This window comes from Vipera ursinii, assembly GCF_947247035.1.
Source record: "Vipera ursinii genome assembly, chromosome: 1".
Taxonomy (NCBI): Eukaryota; Metazoa; Chordata; class Lepidosauria; order Squamata; family Viperidae; genus Vipera; species Vipera ursinii.
The window spans coordinates 8,028,358-8,045,068 of NC_139512.1; the positions used below are offsets into that span (position 1 = coordinate 8,028,358).

At 46.5% G+C, this 16,711-nt stretch overlaps 1 protein-coding gene across 1 annotated transcript in view; it reads right to left on the minus strand.

Annotated features, from left to right (window-relative positions):
• PIP5K1C (phosphatidylinositol-4-phosphate 5-kinase type 1 gamma) overlaps positions 1-16,711 on the minus strand; it is an 80,972-nt gene that overhangs the window by 43,063 nt on the left and 21,198 nt on the right. Inside the window, exons 2-7 of the mRNA XM_083363557.1 lie at positions 14,698-14,729; positions 5,915-6,007; positions 5,242-5,372; positions 4,086-4,203; positions 2,177-2,329; positions 962-1,261 (exon numbers count right to left, since the gene is read on the minus strand). Coding sequence (XP_083219683.1) covers positions 962-1,261; positions 2,177-2,329; positions 4,086-4,203; positions 5,242-5,372; positions 5,915-6,007; positions 14,698-14,729 — 827 coding nt within the window. The remainder of the gene's footprint in view (positions 1-961; positions 1,262-2,176; positions 2,330-4,085; positions 4,204-5,241; positions 5,373-5,914; positions 6,008-14,697; positions 14,730-16,711) is intronic.

The window sequence follows — 16,711 nt, forward strand, 5'->3', positions numbered from 1 at the left end:
GAAGGCTATTGCTAAGCACATTGTTTTGTGCTTCTTAGATTGTAAGCCACCCTGAGTCTTCCGAGAAGGGTGGGCTATAAATGGGATTAAAAAAAAAAAAATTTAAAAAAACATCGGCAAGACGAAAGAGATGGTGCTAGACTTCCGGGGGGGGGGGGGGAAAGAGGAACCTGCCCCACTTTACATTGGGGAGGGGCGCTGTATGGAGAGAGTTTCCTCCTTTAAATTTCTGGGAGTCTACCTCTGTGAAGATCTTACCTGGAAAATCAATACAACCCAAGTGGCTAGAAAGGCCCAACAGAGACTCCACTTCCTCAGGGTCTTGCGGAAGAACAGGGTAGAACAACAACTAATGACCCTCTTTTACCGGTCTACTATAGAGAGCATCCTCTCGTATGGTATTGTGGTTTGGTATGCTGGTCTGACAGCCGCGGATAGGAAGGCATTACAGAGGGTGGTAAGTACAGCACAAGACATTGTGGGCTGTCCCCTGACCCCACTGGATGACCTCGCCAGGGCCCGCTGCCTTGGAAGAGTGAGGAAAATTCTCAGGGACGACTCACACCCTGGTCGGTATCTCTTTACTCTCCTACCATCGGGTAGGAGAGATAGGAGTATAGCCAGCCGTACCAACAGGCTGAAGAACAGCTTCTATCCATGGGCTGTCAGGCTCTTGAACGGGAACTAATGTATGATTGACTTGCGAGGCCAGTGTGTTGTGCAATTAGCTCACATGGTGTAAGAAGATGGAGCGTTTGTTGTCACTGTGAGATGGGGGTGGGGGCACGAAGGGAGGCTCAGCCAATCTCAATGTATACATGGTTGTACTTTGACAATAAAGGTTCATTCATTCATTTGTTCATTCATGTACTCTTCTCGCTCTCTTTGCTGGGTTGTTAACAGTACATCACTATGAATCGTTCAGGATGGCCGGTCAGCTCCTCCTCCTCCTCTGACTTACCAAACAGTCCCTCTGCAATGTCTTCACCAGAGCGTTGAAGGTGTCTGTGTCCAGCATGATGCCCTCGGGCATATCCTGCATGAAATCCAAATCTTTGTAGGTGGGGCTTGCCTTATCCTTCTCTTTCTTGGAGGCCCGGCGCTTGTAGGTGGAGCCTTTGAGGTCGTATTTCAGGTGCATCTTCACCACCCGGGGCAGGATGTTATTCATCACCACCACACGGATGTTTTTGCCCCCGGACTGGACGCAGTAGAGACCGTAGAACTTTGGCAGCAACGTCCGTGGATTCTGGTTCAAGTTCTAGAGGGAGATTTTTAAAAGGTGCATAGAAGAATGCTGGCCACAAGACCTGATCTTTATGCATTTGACCACCCAACTTTGCACCTGAGGGACCTGGGGCTCCTAATGGAAAAGAAATGGTATCCTTCAACAACTTCCTCCGTCTTCTGGGTTTGCTTTTGATTAGATGTTTATCCTACTGTTATTATTTTTATAAATAACTCAAGGCAGCAAACATATCTACTATTCCTTCCTCCTCCTATTTTCCCCACAACAACAACCCTGTGAGGTGGGTTGGGCTGGGAGAGGGACTGGCTCAAATTCACCTAGCTGGCTTGCATGTCTAAAGTGGGATTGGAACTCACCTGAGGATTGGTCCCAAGTCATTCAACTGGCTTTCATGCCTAAGGCGGCACTAGAACTCACGTCTCCTGGTTTTCTAGCCTAGCGCCTTAATTACTAGATCAAACTGGCTCCTATTTATTTATTAAATCTATATGCCACCCATCTCAGTATCAAATAACTCTGGCTGGGCTGAAAGTTCTGTTTCTAGGATGAGCACCTCACGGTTATAGTACACTGCTCGGTTTCACGTCAGCATACACCCAATTTAGTTACTGATAGGCTTGTGCTTGCTGCCTATTCATACAACTCCAGGACCAGAATATTCTAGAACATTCAAATCACATTCCAGGCCGTGCCAATTCATACATATGTTCCTGGAATGATCTGGGGGGTTTTCTGGATGTTTATTCTTCTGAGCTTTTCCCGGTTTGGGATTAAATTCTGGAAAACAGGTTTCATCTGCATCAAGAGGGTCTAACGGGGGGGAAAAAACTCTTCTACACACACAATAGGCTTTGCCTGTTCTTCCCTTTCATACGGATACATTTTCCAAACTCTAAAATCCTACAAGGAACAGGGTCGGATACGCACCATATAATAACCTGGAAGAAGTTTCTGGAGGAACTCTGCCTCTTTGTGCATCACAGTCTTGATGATGAATTCATCGTCGCTGGTGACATAGAAGAGGGAGCCGCTGGCCCCAGGATTGGAGAGCTCGATCAGCGGCTCGTTGCACAAGGAATACTGGGAAGGCAAGAAGAAATTCAACAGCATGTGTTACAAGAATATCAGTGCAGGTGGTCCTCGAGTTATGAGTGTAATGGAGCCTGCCCATTCAACTCGTAAATGAAAACTTGTGGGAATGAATCTCATAACTTGAACAAGATCGCTCCCTTGCTTGTTAAGACACACGCAGATGAATTATCTCAGGATGGGGAAGGCCATGGAGGGCCTAGTGATGGAACAGGCCAAGGCCTCCCAAACCCACTTAAGATACCTCATGCTTCCCCATCCCTTCTTGATGTGCCAGACTCAGTTTGAAAAGATCCATCTTCTCTCTGACGCGGTTCCTGCTGCCACCCGGATCTGAGGCCGAAGGACACTTCCGGGTGCTTCCGGAGACCGGATTGGGGCACGAGAGGCCTTTTCCAGGCTGCTGTCTCCCGGATCTGAGGCTGGGGGACACTTCCACGGCCCTCCGGCAGCCCGTTTCTGGGCGGCAGCAGCCTGGAGAAAGCCTCCGGCACCCAGATCAGGCTACCGGAGGGCTGCAGAAGCGTCCATCGGCCTCAGATCTGGGCGGCAGCAGCCTGGAAAAGGCTTCCGATGTCCCGATCCAGCCTCCAGAGGCACGTGGAAGCATCTCCCTGCTTCAGTTCCATTCTCTGTTGCAGAAGACAGAGGCCTAAAGTACTATGAGATCAGACGAGATCAGTACCGTGAGATTGCGCTCCTGATCTCACGTGATCTCATGCTACTTTAGGCCTCCATTATCTGCGAACACACCGAAGGCCAGGAGCAGCCAAGAAAGCGAAGGATTTTGATCTTCACAAGGTGAGTATTGAAGGCCTGGTACCGAGGGAGACCCGGGGCAGGGGTGGGGAGGGAGGGAATAACCAGGGTGAAGGTTGCACTCTGCGGTCGCTCGTAAGGGCGAACGACTGCCGTGCTGCTGCAATATTCGTAATTTTGGGACTTGCTCGTAAGCACTAGGGGGCGCTTATTGCGTAACTTCAACTGAGTGTTTAAGTGAACGCTCGTAACTCGGGGATTACCTGTAGGCTTCTCCCTATTTGCTCATCCCAGCTAAACGGCCCTGACCCATGCATTCCATAGGTCAGGGGTAGGCAACCTCGGCTCTTTTATGACTCATGAACTTCAGCTTCCAGAATTCCTGAGCCGGCATGGCTCAGCTTGGAAACCTCTCCCTTTCCCCTCAGCATAGCTGACTCAGGAATTCTGGGAGTTGAAGTCCACGAGTCATAAAAGAGCCGAGGTTGCCTACCTCTGCCATAGGTCATTAGGTAATACAACCTAACACCAATTCAGAGTCCTTGACTTACAACCATTTGCTTCCTGACCGCTCAAAGCTACAACAGCACTGAAAAAAGTGACTTATGAGCAGTTTTCACATTGATGAATGTTGCAGCATCCCCGCGATCACGTGATCAAAATTTGGGCGCTTGGCAACTGGCATGTATTTATGGTTAAGTTGTGCTGTCCCAGGATCATGTGATCACTTTTTGTGACCTTGTCAACCGGCTTGCGACAAGTAAAGTCAATGGGGGAAGCCAGATTCACTTAACAACCGCATGATTCACTTAACAGCTGCAGTGATTCGCTTAACTATAGCAAAAAAAAAAGTCGTAATATGGGGTGCAGCTCACAGGGCAACCGCCTTGCTTAGCAAACAGAAATTTTGGGTTTAATCGCGGTTGGAAGTCGAGGACTGCTTGTGCTTTTCATTTATTTGCAAAGAATGAAAAAGAGGAGATCTTACCAAATAATCATCCGGACGAATGCCAAAAAGTTCTCGAAAATACCGGAAAGCTACAGGGGCGTATGTTTTGAACCTGAAGTCGGGGTAATGGTGCGCTGGCGTGAGATTACTGCCTTCACTACATTTTTGGAAAGACAGAAACATGTTCACACTGAGCAACACTTTCCTCTTTTCTTACAATTGATAATGAAATCACTTTTACCGCTAGTAAAATAAAGGCATTCCATTTTGGCTGTTTTGGGGGGAAACTCAAGGTTACCTCAGGAACTGTTTCACCCCAGTGTTATTGGCTTGTCCCACTTGCAACAATAGAAGGGGCATGCTGCAGACCCGGTCGGTCAAGGAATTCTGACTGGCAGAACCCAGAAAAAGAGCACTTTTGCCGTGATTCCCGCCCTTTGGAACATCATGCCTCCTGAGGTGAGATCTGCCCTCACCCTTCTTAGCCTTCTGGAAAGGCCTTAAAACCTGGTTCGGCCAATTGGCCTGGGGCCCCAATGGGAATGTTCCATATTGGAGGTGGTTAGTGCAACTTGGCAACTTTCAATCTGTGGATTTCAACTGGGAGTTGAAGTCCACAAGTCTTAAAATTAGTGGGTTAGTGCAGAATTCCCCAACATTTTGGGATTGGCAGCCCAGAGCAAGGAGAGAAGAGATGGTTTGAGGGGGGAGTGGGGGGGCGTGAGTGCTTGCACGAGTGGGGTCGCAAATGTCCGCAATGACCCTTGCACAAGTTGGGTAGCAAACTTCCGCAATGCTCACGGCAACGCTTGCACGAATGGGGCTATGCACACACGCGCAACGGCCATCCATCCACGCAGCCTGATGGCCAATAGGCCGCAGCCCAGTCGTGGACTGCGGACCACAGCTTGGGGACCCCTGGGCTAGTAGATTAAAAGAAGACTCCATCTCTCCCCCACCCGGTTGTATATTGGTTCCTTCCTTAACTCTCCTTCTGAATTTTAATGTCAATACTTATCGTTTAATGTTTTACCATTTATATTGCCGTTTTTATGTTGTTGCAAGCTGCCTAGAGTCCCTTGAAGGTGAGATGGGGCGGCATATGAATGTAATGAATAAATAAAGTGAACTTTCTCTTGGCCGGCTTCAATTCCCTCAGCCTCCCTTGTTAAGTAGGACATTAGTAGGACATTACCTGGGAAAGAAAATGCTCTCCACTACGTAGAAATCTTGCATCAAAACATCCCTCTCAGGCTTGGAGCTCAGGTTTCCCACAGTGTAGCCAATCCCCAGCTGGATGGCCCCCTTGAGGGTGGTTGACGTGGTCTGCAGCAGCCAATGAAGAATAGATTAGGTTGAGCAGCACTTACAGGAGGACTTAATATAGATGTCTATGGAGAGTCTCAATCATCCAAGTCAGGGGTCTTGAAACTTGGCCCTTTTAGGACTTGTGGACTTCAACTCCCAGAATTCCTCAGTGCGTGCCTGGCTGAGGAATTCTGGGAGTTGAAGTCCACGAGTCATCAAAGGGCCAAGCTTGAAGACCCCTGGTCCAGGGGAAGCATTTGTACATTTAAAAAAAAAAAAAAATAAAAATAAAAATAAAAATAAGCCTAGTTAGTACAAGGCTTACCCTCCAGTTTTCATGTCTCCTGCCTCCGACTGTAGTCGGAGCGGATTCTAATGGCCTCAGCAAAGTGGACTGCAAGTGGCCTTGGGCTTGGTCTCACAGCCCTCCTTCATCTTATACCCAGAGTGCCCAGAAGCAGAGGCACTTAGTTTCGGGATAAAGCAGAGCGTGGAGGGGGGGCCTTTCAATTCTTTCCCTTCTTCCCCATCAGAACATCCCCTCTCCAGGGAGATCAGACCTTCTTGTATGTCGTTTCCCCTGAGGCGTCAACTCCTCGGTGGCCTATCTTTTTCCCCTGGCTGGCTCCCGGCTGCCCTGTCAGCGATGGTGGCTGGAAAAAGGAAGGGAGATCAAAGTAAGCAGAGAATATTAATTGCCGGTACAGAAGGAACGTTGGAAAGCTCTGTTAGATTAGGCCAAGTTTCATCTTAGAGCTAAGATCTCGTTTCTCACGGGAGCCAAGCTGATCCCTTTCGGTGCTTACAAATAGGAATCAAACCTTCTGTCCCCATTGTTCCTCTGCACTGCTGCAACATGGGAGACAACATAAAAGAGTTTTTCAGGCTGAAAACATTGGGTAGACCTGCCCTTTATGCCATCTAAGTTAGTGGCCACGTCATCTCGTCATTACAAATCCCACAAGCTAATTTGTGCTGTGTGAGGAACTGTTTTCTTCGGCTTACCCTAAATCTACTGATCAGCTTCATCTATTTAAAAAAAAAAGAAGAAGCTTATCCTGGTTCTCCTTCTCCATGCCAGGCAAGACTTAGTAAACCATGTTCCTTTGACAGGTTTCAGAGGGCAAGTCCGTTCTTCCTCCAAGCAAAAAGCCCAAGTCCCTCGGTGACCTACTGCAAGAGGAAAAGGCTGGATGCTTCTGTTCCGTTTGATTTCACGGTACTTCCAAACTCTGCAACCAGCAGCCTGACCTTATAATAGTCCTAAAGCAGCTGGCAATCTTGAAAAGCCATTTAATCAATCGTTTAATAAAGCCACCACGCTCCAAGTGGGGAAATAAGAAATGGCTTGGCTAGAAAAGCCAGCTTCAGCCCTTTTGTATAGGAGTGCTGCCTCCTAAATAACAGTACTTCTTGTTCTCATTACCTGCTAAAGAGCCAGGAGCAAAGTAGGGCAGGGGTCCTGAAACAGTGAAAGAGCCACTCGGAACCGGTTCCCTCACAAAAGGAAAAACTGGGAGCCGCAAAAACTGTGTTCGCATGCACGTACATGCGCGCATGTGCAGAACAGGGTTTGACTGAAGAGTGGAGCCAAGGTGAGATATGCACCTACCCTGCATATTTGAATTGATTGGTTGAACTTTTTTAGTCCCACTTTTTTTTTTTTTGGACTGCACATGGCAGAAGACTGGGAGCGGCTCCGGAGCCGTGGGTTGCAGACCTGTGGTCTAGGGCACGGGTAGGCAACCTTGGCTCTTTTATGACTCGTGGACTTCAACTCCCAGAATTCCTGAGCCAGCATGGCTCAGCATGGAAACCTCTCCCTTTCTCCTCAGCATGGCTGGCTCAGGAATTCTGGGAGTTGAAGTCCACGAGTCATAAAAGGGCAAAGGTTGCCTACCCCTGGCCTAGGGGTTCATTAGGCAGAATCCTTTGCGTTTAGTAGCATAGAGAGCAAGACTGATACCAGCCTTATGAGGCAGAGTAGATTAAGAAAACGACTCCAGAGGAAAGTCCTAACTTTACTCCACTGAAATAGGTTACAGCAGGGATCTCCAAACTTGGCAACTTTTAAGCCTTGTGGACTTCAACTCCCAGAATTCCTCAGCCAACCTGGACCCAATCATCTGGCTGCTCTCACACGGCAGAGCAATTAAAACAATGAGGCTGAGGCTGGCTTCAGAGTAGGCTAAATCATGGCTTGTTTAATCCAACGCCAAAAACCCTTAGCCTTAAAATCATGGCTTCAAAATCACAAGGGCTGGGTTCATATTAACCACTAAGTTAGGAAGACATCATTCGGCCCAAGGGCTATTATCTAATTTGCCCTGCTCCAGAAGTAGCTGGGATCAAGGATGGCCCGGAGATTAAGGAATGAAATAGCCTTGCACAGGCTTCAGGCATCCCTTTTGTTACTTAACCCTAAGCTAGGGGTCTTCAAACTTGGCCCTTTTATGACTTGTGGACTTCAATTCCCAGAATTCCTCAGCCAGGCATGTTGGCTGAGGAATTCTGGGACTTGAAGTCCACAAATCTTAAAAGGGCCAAGTTTGAAAACCCCTGCCCTAAACTCTTCAAGTCTCCCCACTTCCCTGTCTCCCCACATCTCTTCCTTTTTTGTTGCCCTGCGTGCCGCCGCCCCCTTCCCTGTTCCCAGAGGACTTTGGCCCCCTTGCAAAGCCTATCCAACACCTCTGTATGGCAGGGAGGGGCAGCAGACCAGCCAAAAGACAGAGATGACGGGGAGACAAACGGGTGGGAAGGCATGTGAGGGTCACACTGCAGTCATAAATATGGGCAGGCTGCCAAGCACCCAAATTTCAATTATGGGACCAGAGGTACTGCAACAGTTGTTACTTTGAGGATAGCTCATAACTAACATCCACCCAGCACTATCACCATTCACAGTTGTCGAACCAACGAATGGTGGTTCATTTGGGAGTTCACAACTCCCAGAGGTTGTGGGTGCTTCATCACTGCAGGTTTTTTTAAAGAAGAGATTGGACAGCCACTTGTCTGAAATGGCTATAGGGTCTCCCGCTTGAGCAGGGGGGGGGGTGGACTAGAAGACCTCCAAGGTCTCTTCCAGCTCTATTCTAAATTTGAATTTCTTAAGCAAGCACTGGTTATAGAAGGAAAAGATCTTACTCTGTTTAAGAGTAAATTATAATGCAAAGCTGCTGTAAGCCTTAGAGCAGGGACCTTCAAACTTGGCACTTTTATGACTTGTGGACTTCAACTCCCAGAGTTCCTCAGCCAGCTATGCTGGTTCAGGAATTCTGGGAGTTGAAGTCCAGAAGTCACAAAAGGGCCAGGGTTGAAGACCCCTGCTCTAAGAAGCAAAGAGGTTGGACCTAAGACAAATGACTTAGTTCTCTTTTCAAAATAATTCTTCCAAATCCTCTCGTTACAAAAATCAAACATTTCCCTAGTCTGGGGACACTAATGTGGCAGATTCCTGCTTTCTAGTCCAGGGGTAGGCAACCTTGGCTCTTTTATGACTCGTGGACTTCAACTCCCAGAATTCCTGAACCAGCATAGCTGGCTCAGGAATTCTGGGAGTTGAAGTCCACGAGTCATAAACGAGTTATTAAAAAAAGAGCCAAGGTTGCCTACCCCTGCTCTAGTCTCCAGTCCTCATCTCAGGAAATCTTCTACAACCTTCTCTTTTGTCATCCTGGGGTGGAAAGACAAACTTTCCAGGGCACCATTCACTGTTTATCATCTATTCAGAAGAGTTGCTCATAATCCTGTCATCTTTATGCAGCTCTGTTCTAGGGCACCTGACCCTTTCCCAAATCTAGTTCTCAGCGAATAGCTCAGTTAGTTGTCAAAGCTTATTGCTGATGACAAGCCTGGAACAATGATAAATCCAGCAAATAATAGAACTGCTTATGCACTGAAGTGAAAAGAGACAACATACGCATTTCTCTCTGGCTCCAGGCAGTTTAGGAACTCAGCCAGGGTAGGACGCAGCCCTGCTTACAAAAATTATTTTGTAGAATTGAGCAGATCTCCAGAAGCGTCCTTGTGCTCTTTTGCATACAGGCAGAAAACTGACACACGAGGCCATCGCCTGCAAAGCCTTCATCTGCCGTTTCTTATTTATTCTTATCATTTTACGTGCGTACAGGTAGTCCTCGACTTACAACTGAGCCCAAATTTATGTTGTTAAATGCGACATTTGTTAAGTGAGTTTTGTCTCATTTTACGACTTATCTTGACACAACTAGCAATAGCAATGGCACTTAAGGCTTATATACCGCTTCACAGTGCTTTACAGCCCTCTCTGAGCGGTTTAGAGTCAGCCTGTTGCTCCCCCAACAATCTGGGTCCTTATTTTATTGACCTTGTAAGGGTGGAAGGCTGAGTCAACGTTGAGCTGCTCAAGATCGAACTGCCGAACTGCTGGCAGTCAGCAGAATTAGCCTGCAATACCGCATCCTAACCACTGCGCCACCAGGGCTCCTCGGTTGTTAAGTGAATCATTGTCATTCTTAAGTTAGCCACACGGTTGTTAAGTGAATCTGGTTTACCCACTGACTTGGCTTGTCAGAAAGTCACAAAGGGTGATCACATCTTCCCAGGACATTGCAATCATCGTAAATGTGAGTCGGTTGCCAACTGTCTGAATTTTGATCATGTGACTATGGGGATGCCACAATGGTCATGAGTGGGGAAAATGGTCGTCAGTCACTTTTTTTCAGTGACCTTTGAAAGGTCACTAAATGAACTGCTGAGTCGAGACTACCGGTATCAGCAAATAAGTCGAGTCAACCCACACCCCGATTAAAACATTCAGCCAAGTAAAACCAGCTGAGCGTTATTAAAATTGAAATAACACAAAATGTTGTTGTTGTTCTTCCCAGGTACGTGCTTGCAATGAAATTATTGCAAAAACACCTGGTCTAAAGGCCCTGATGTTTGTTGGGTAGTTTGCCAATAATAACAATGGGAAAACTGGAGCACAAGACAAAGGTGGAACACAACAACACAAAATTAAAATGAAGCTTTCCATCTTAAGCAATTTTTTCCGCTTAAGTTTCCGGAATGTTAAAGAGGGAGGATGGGAGTTTTAATTCCAAGAGAAAGCTATTTCCATAAGGCTGGATCAGATCTATTTTCCTTTCCTCACGAAAGTGGGGTTAACAAAAGAAGGGTATTTAGCCCCACACCCTTTTGTGTCTGACATAAAGATTACAAATAATGTTAAAATACACAGAGGTGACGTCACAGGGTAAGTATGCAAAACAAGGCATTCCCAGATGGAAGGTGTATAGCAAAGCCATTCGTGGGCTGAACTGAAGCTGTTTGCTGAACTAACAATGTGCATTTGTGAATAATTCACCTGCACGCACACACACTTCTCCTCCCCTTCCGGCTCCTTCAGTAGTCTTGTGTTAAATTTCCCCACTGCAATGATGTGAATCATGCTAAGCCATGGTTGTTTTAATTATCTTTTGCTGATTCAAGTCGGAATGAGGTGGTTTGCACAAAATCATCGTCACCATCTCAGCCCAAATTGAGATGTGTATACCTGTGTTTGCTTAGTACCCTGGGTGAACCCGGCTTTAGCACGCTAAGCAGATTATGCGAACTAGATCAAATTTTCCTGAAATAGGTTTGACTTATCATTTGTATCTGTCCTTAACGTGATGATCTTAAGTGCTGATCATACAGGCTGAATTTTCATCATGTAAAATGAACTGTCCTTCAAGCTGGAACATCCAGGCAGGTGTAAAGTACTGCAGGAATTATGATGGGCAACCCAAGTAACTTCACAAAAAAGAAAAGACCTACAATGTAATCTGAAGTCCTGGTCCCCTTGTAGTTGTTGTCAGTAAACCTGGCTCTTCAACAAAGCAGAAAGGCCTCCCCTCTCCTTTGGGGTAGCAATATGTGTCAAGACCTATATGTGTCAAGACCTATATGTGTCAAGACCTGGTGATGACCTATAAAGCCCTAAATGGCATGGGTCCGGGTTATCTTAGGGAGCACCTGCTGCCAGCATCAATCTCCCATCATCCTGTGTGCTCCCACAGGGAGGGCCTCCTTAGGGTGCCGCCGGTCAGTGAGTGCCGGCGGGTTATCCCTAGGGGGAGGGCGTTCTCTGTGGGCGCGCCTGCCCTGTGGAACAACCTGCTTGTGGAACTCCAGACCGCCCCCGACCTTCGTTCGTTTCGCCGGGACCTAAAAACCTGGTTGTTTGATTTAGCTGGCCTGGACTGAGGGGTTTTAAATTTTTAAATTTTAAATTAAATTTTAAATTTGGGCTAACGTCATTTAATTCTATTTTAACTTTAACTGTATTCTAACTTTTGTACTGTTTTAACTGTTTTTAACTTTGCCCTGTAAACCGCCCTGAGTCCTTCGGGAATAGGGCAGTATAGAAATCTAATTAAAAAAAAAAAAAGATTGAAACAAGGGGCTGAGCTTGTGGTTATGGGAGTCATAGGAAGGGCTGTTCAGAGCCAGTTGGGTCTGGTGCAGGGCTAGGCAACCTTGGCTCTTCAACTCCCAGAATTCCTGAGCCAGCCATGCTGAGGGGAAAGGGAGAGGTTTCCAGGCTGAGCCATGCTGGCTGAGGAATTCTGGGAGTTGAAGTCCACGAGTCATAAAAGAGCCAAGGTTGCCTAGCCCTGGTCTAGGGGTACTTTGTAGCACCATGCTACAAAGTAGGAGACAGTGAGTTCCAGCCTCGCTTTAACCATGAAAGTCAGCTAGGTGACGTTTAGGCCAATCACCGTGAGACAGATATTTCTAGTCCTGCGTCACGAAAATTAGCTGGGTGATAAAATGGTGGAATATATTATATCATATAAGACTTACATACCGCTTCATAGTGCTTTACAGCACTAAACAGTTTATAGTCAGCATACATACATACACACATATGCATACATACATAAATACATACATATATATTCATTCAGTCCAATAGCCGGCAAAAGAAAAATCAAGCAGGCTCACACAAGAACCCATTACCCAGGTCACGTCGGTCACACAGGAGAGCGCCGAGGCCCAAGCCCGACCTACCACCGCTCGGCCCTCCTATGACAGCAACGACGAAGGGGAGGACGACCCGATGGTGAGTCGACCTGTTCCGCCTTTTTCTCCCACTGCTAAGCTCGTAGTTCCTAAGGCAGGGGTACAAATGGATCCGAAAGTGCTGGTGGACTCGGGACGTTCCTGGTGCGTTATCAGTTTGCCAACTGCCCTCAAGATGGGTATACGAGCAAGACTGCTCTCCAGGCCCATGAGGTTCGAACGGGCAGATGGTTCCTTAATGGGAGGGACTTTAGTCACCCATCTGACAGAAACTATACGCTTGGAAATAGGTGGGCATTGGGAGTTCATCCATTTCATGGTGGCCCCGAAGATGACAGAAGCTGTGATCTTAGGTCTAGCCTAGTTGGACAAGTGGAAGGCTTTTACCTGGTGGGAGAAGGGGATGAGGACTGTGAGATTGCCCATAGGCCCCAAGCCCCCTCTTGATTCTACCGACGTTCCTGGAGGGCCTAAGCCAGGGGTAGGCAACCCTGGCTCTTTTATGACTCGTGGACTTCAACTCCCAGAATTCCTAAGCCAGCACAGCCTACCCCTGGCCTAAGCCATTTACAGAATCAGCAAAGATCGCTGCCATTCCCCAGCTGGGCGAACCACTCATTCCCAGCAAATACTGAGATTTAGCGGAGGTGTTTAGTGAAAAAGAGTGCAACTTCCTGCAACCCCATCGGCCAAAAGACTGTGTCATTGAACTATTACCGGGGGCTAAACTCCCAAGGCCGAGAATGTATGCTATGACACACACCTCCCTCGAAATGAATGAACTACAGCAATATGTGAACAAAAACCTAGCCAGAGGCTTTATAAAGCCGGCCAAATCCCAGGTGGGGGCTCCGGTGTTGCGTTGACACATTCATTCATTCATTCAAAACCACTCCTGGGGAGGAAGCTGCTTGCCCACAAGAACCTTGGAGAAGCTGGTGCTCAAAATCTTTTCTAAATACTCTGATTAACATGCTCTACAGGAAATCACTTGCTTTATTTAAAAAAGGCAAAACCTTCCCATAGGCATATAACTGCACTGCTATGACAAAGTATGGAACCCCGAGATCCAGAGAAGTATGGATTTCTACAGAAATTGTTATTACAAATGGACAGCCATTTGTCTGAAATGGTACAGGGCAGGGGTAGGCAACCTTGGCTCTTTTATGACTCGTGGACTTCAACTCCCAGAAATCTTAAGCCAGCATGGCTCAGCTTGGAAACCTCTCCCTTTCCCCTCAGCATGGCTGGCTCAGGAATTCTGGGAGTTGAAGTCCACGAGTCATAAAGCGGCCTAGACCAGGGGTAGGCAACCTTGGCTCCCTCATGACTTGTGGACTTCAACTCCCAGAATTCCTGAGCCAGCGTGGCTCAGCTTGGAAACCTCTCCCTTTCCCCTCAGCATGGCTGGCTCAGGAATTCTGGGAGTTGAAGTCCACGAGTCATAAAGCGGCCTAGACCAGGGGTAGGCAACCTTGGCTCCCTCATGACTCGTGGACTTCAACTCCCAGAATTCCTGAGCCAGCGTGGCTCAGCTTGGAAACCTCTCCCTTTCCCCTCAGCATGGCTGGCTCAGGAATTCTGGGAGTTGAAGTCCACGAGTCACAAAAGAACCAAGGTTGCCTACCCCTGGTATAGGGTTTCCTGCTTGGGCAAGGGGTTGGACCAGAAGACCTCCAAGGTAACTTCCAACTGTATTATTATTGTTGTTGTTATTGTTGTTATTATTATTATTATTATTGATCATTGCACAGTCAGCCAGATGTTCAGACTGGATTTGGCATTTTTGTCTACTTACCGAGTCCATACCAAGGACATCTGGGATAGGCAGATGTAGATGTTTGATGGTATTACAGATATCGTCGCAGGATGGAAGCAGTTCCTAGTAAAGCCGCCTTTTACAATTGACTAATGGCGAATTTGTCAATGCCGATGATGGTGTTCAAGTGGTGCTCCAGTTGTTTTGGGATTGCACCCAAGGCGCCTATTACTATTGGTACTACCCTTGCTTGCTTTTGCCAAAGTCTTTCTATTTCTATTTGTAGGTCTTTGTATTTTGTTATCTTCTCCAGTTCTTTCTATTATTATTATTATTATTATTATTATTATTATTATTATTATTATTATTATTATTATACATTTAGAGAAATAGCCTATCTCTGTTAACTTTTCATTTACTTACTAGAACTTTTTCTAATGGAATATAAAGAGTATGTAAAACTATTTCCAAAAGCAGCTAATAATGTACCTGGAACACATAAAAAACTGAAAACAAGAAATAAATGCAAATTTTTACCTCTGTTAGAACTGCCTTCTTCAAAGCCAGCCCTGAAAAAATAAGAACATGGTGAGGAGGTAAACACAGAAACATGCAGTTTTTACAGCCCCATCCCTAACCTAGGTAGAAGCTCTGGATAAACGCTGCCAGAAACCATGGCTCCCCTCTGTCCTTACAGGAAACTTCCGAATCCGAAATCAAACTTTCCCTTTAAAAATTCATTTTGTCCAACTCAAAATGATCGGTCTTTATTTCCTTCTCTCCATCTTTATGCACGGGAGCAAGTGGACGTGCAAAATATTTCAACTCTCATCTATTTCAAATTCAAAATAGCCGATTCAAATTTGAAATTAACTGTTCCAACCTTGCTGGACTGTTCCAGTATTATACTGATCAGACCAGTTGTGTTCCAAGCTGCTGCTTTGAAGTTGGAATTATTTCCAGTGTAGTTGGAATATGTGAGCAATGAAACATTATGCACATCACGTTGTTTGCTTATAAACAGCCTCTATTAAAGATAATGGGATTTTCTTCTCAAACAAAAGAGAGATGTTGGGCTGGAAATTTTATGGAGTAGAAGTTTTCCTCCAAACGTTTGCCCCTTCAGGCAAGTTTGGCCATTTCAAAGTTGGAGAGAATTTGCTACCAATAAAGGAGAATATTTGTAGCAGGGTTGAAACCAGGGGTTTGGCTGTTTTCTTGCAGATGTTTCATTAGCCAAATTAGGTAACATCATCAGTGCACTGATGCTATCTAGTTTGGGTAATGAAACTACTGCAAGAAAACAAACAAGCTCAGAGAACACCAAGGATCCCTCATGGAATTTGCTTTTCCAGGTGACTGTTCTAAAAGAAAGTTGGAAACATGGCTGTCTCCCCCTTGCACCAAATAATATAGCCCATGTCTTTGAACAGACTATAGATCAGGGGTCTTCAAACTTGGCCCTTTTACGACTCGTGGACTTCAACTCCCAGAATTCCTCAGCCAGGCACGCTGGCTGAGGAATGCTGGGAGTTGAAGTCCACGAGTCGTAAAAGGGCCAAGTTTGAAGACCCCTGCTATCGATACCGTGATGAATATGGTAATCAGAATTATATTCATTTCCATAGAATTTTTTTTTCCTATTCAACGTTTTCTGGAACAGCCACATCCCTGTAAGTCAGACATGTCAAATACAAGGCCCGGGGGCCGGATCCGGCCCGCGAAGTGGTTTCATGTGGCCCGCGAAGCCATCCTGGAAACAGTGAGGGAACGGCCCCCACTGCCTTGGCCCTGGCCCAGAGACCCTCCTTCTGCCAGAGACCCTCAGATCTGTCCCACTCCTGCCCAGGCCCCCATAGGCACCCTTCATGCGAACGATGTAGGACTGGCCACGCCCACCCAGTAGGCCATACGCACTCTAGCCACACCCACCCAGTAGGCCATGCCCACCCTGGCCACACCCACCCGGCCCCCTGAGGGCAACTGCAATGCTGATGCGGCCCTCAATGAAATTGAGTTTGACACCCCTGTGTGTAAGTAAACAAACCAGATTACTTGGGTAGCTTCCTAACCGTTGCCAAGTTGTCATATTCAAGCAATCAAATTCCATCTCAATGGTTCCACCTACGTTTTAGTACGAACCTTAATAAGGCCAACCACAACTCTGAATAACAAAACCCGTCTCTCCACTTGGGAAAAAATGGCATTCCCAAAAGAAGTCTCATCTGTCCTTCATCCAGTATGTATGTTTATGTATGTATATATTTATGCCAGATGCTTTTATGATTACCCATCTTGCATAGCGTAACTCTGGGAGGCCCACAACGCTGTAATAAAATCAAAAGAAAACAATAAAACCAACATCCTCCCAAAATCTTAAGTTTTCCAACAAAACAAACTGGAGACTGGCGATTCCTCTCTGTCTAATACAGGTTGTCCTTGATTTACAGCTACAATTGGGGTTAGAATTTCCGTTGCTAAGCGAGGCGGTTGTTTTTGAGTGATTTTTATAGCCTTTTTTTTTTGACGGGGTGATTAACTGAATCACTGC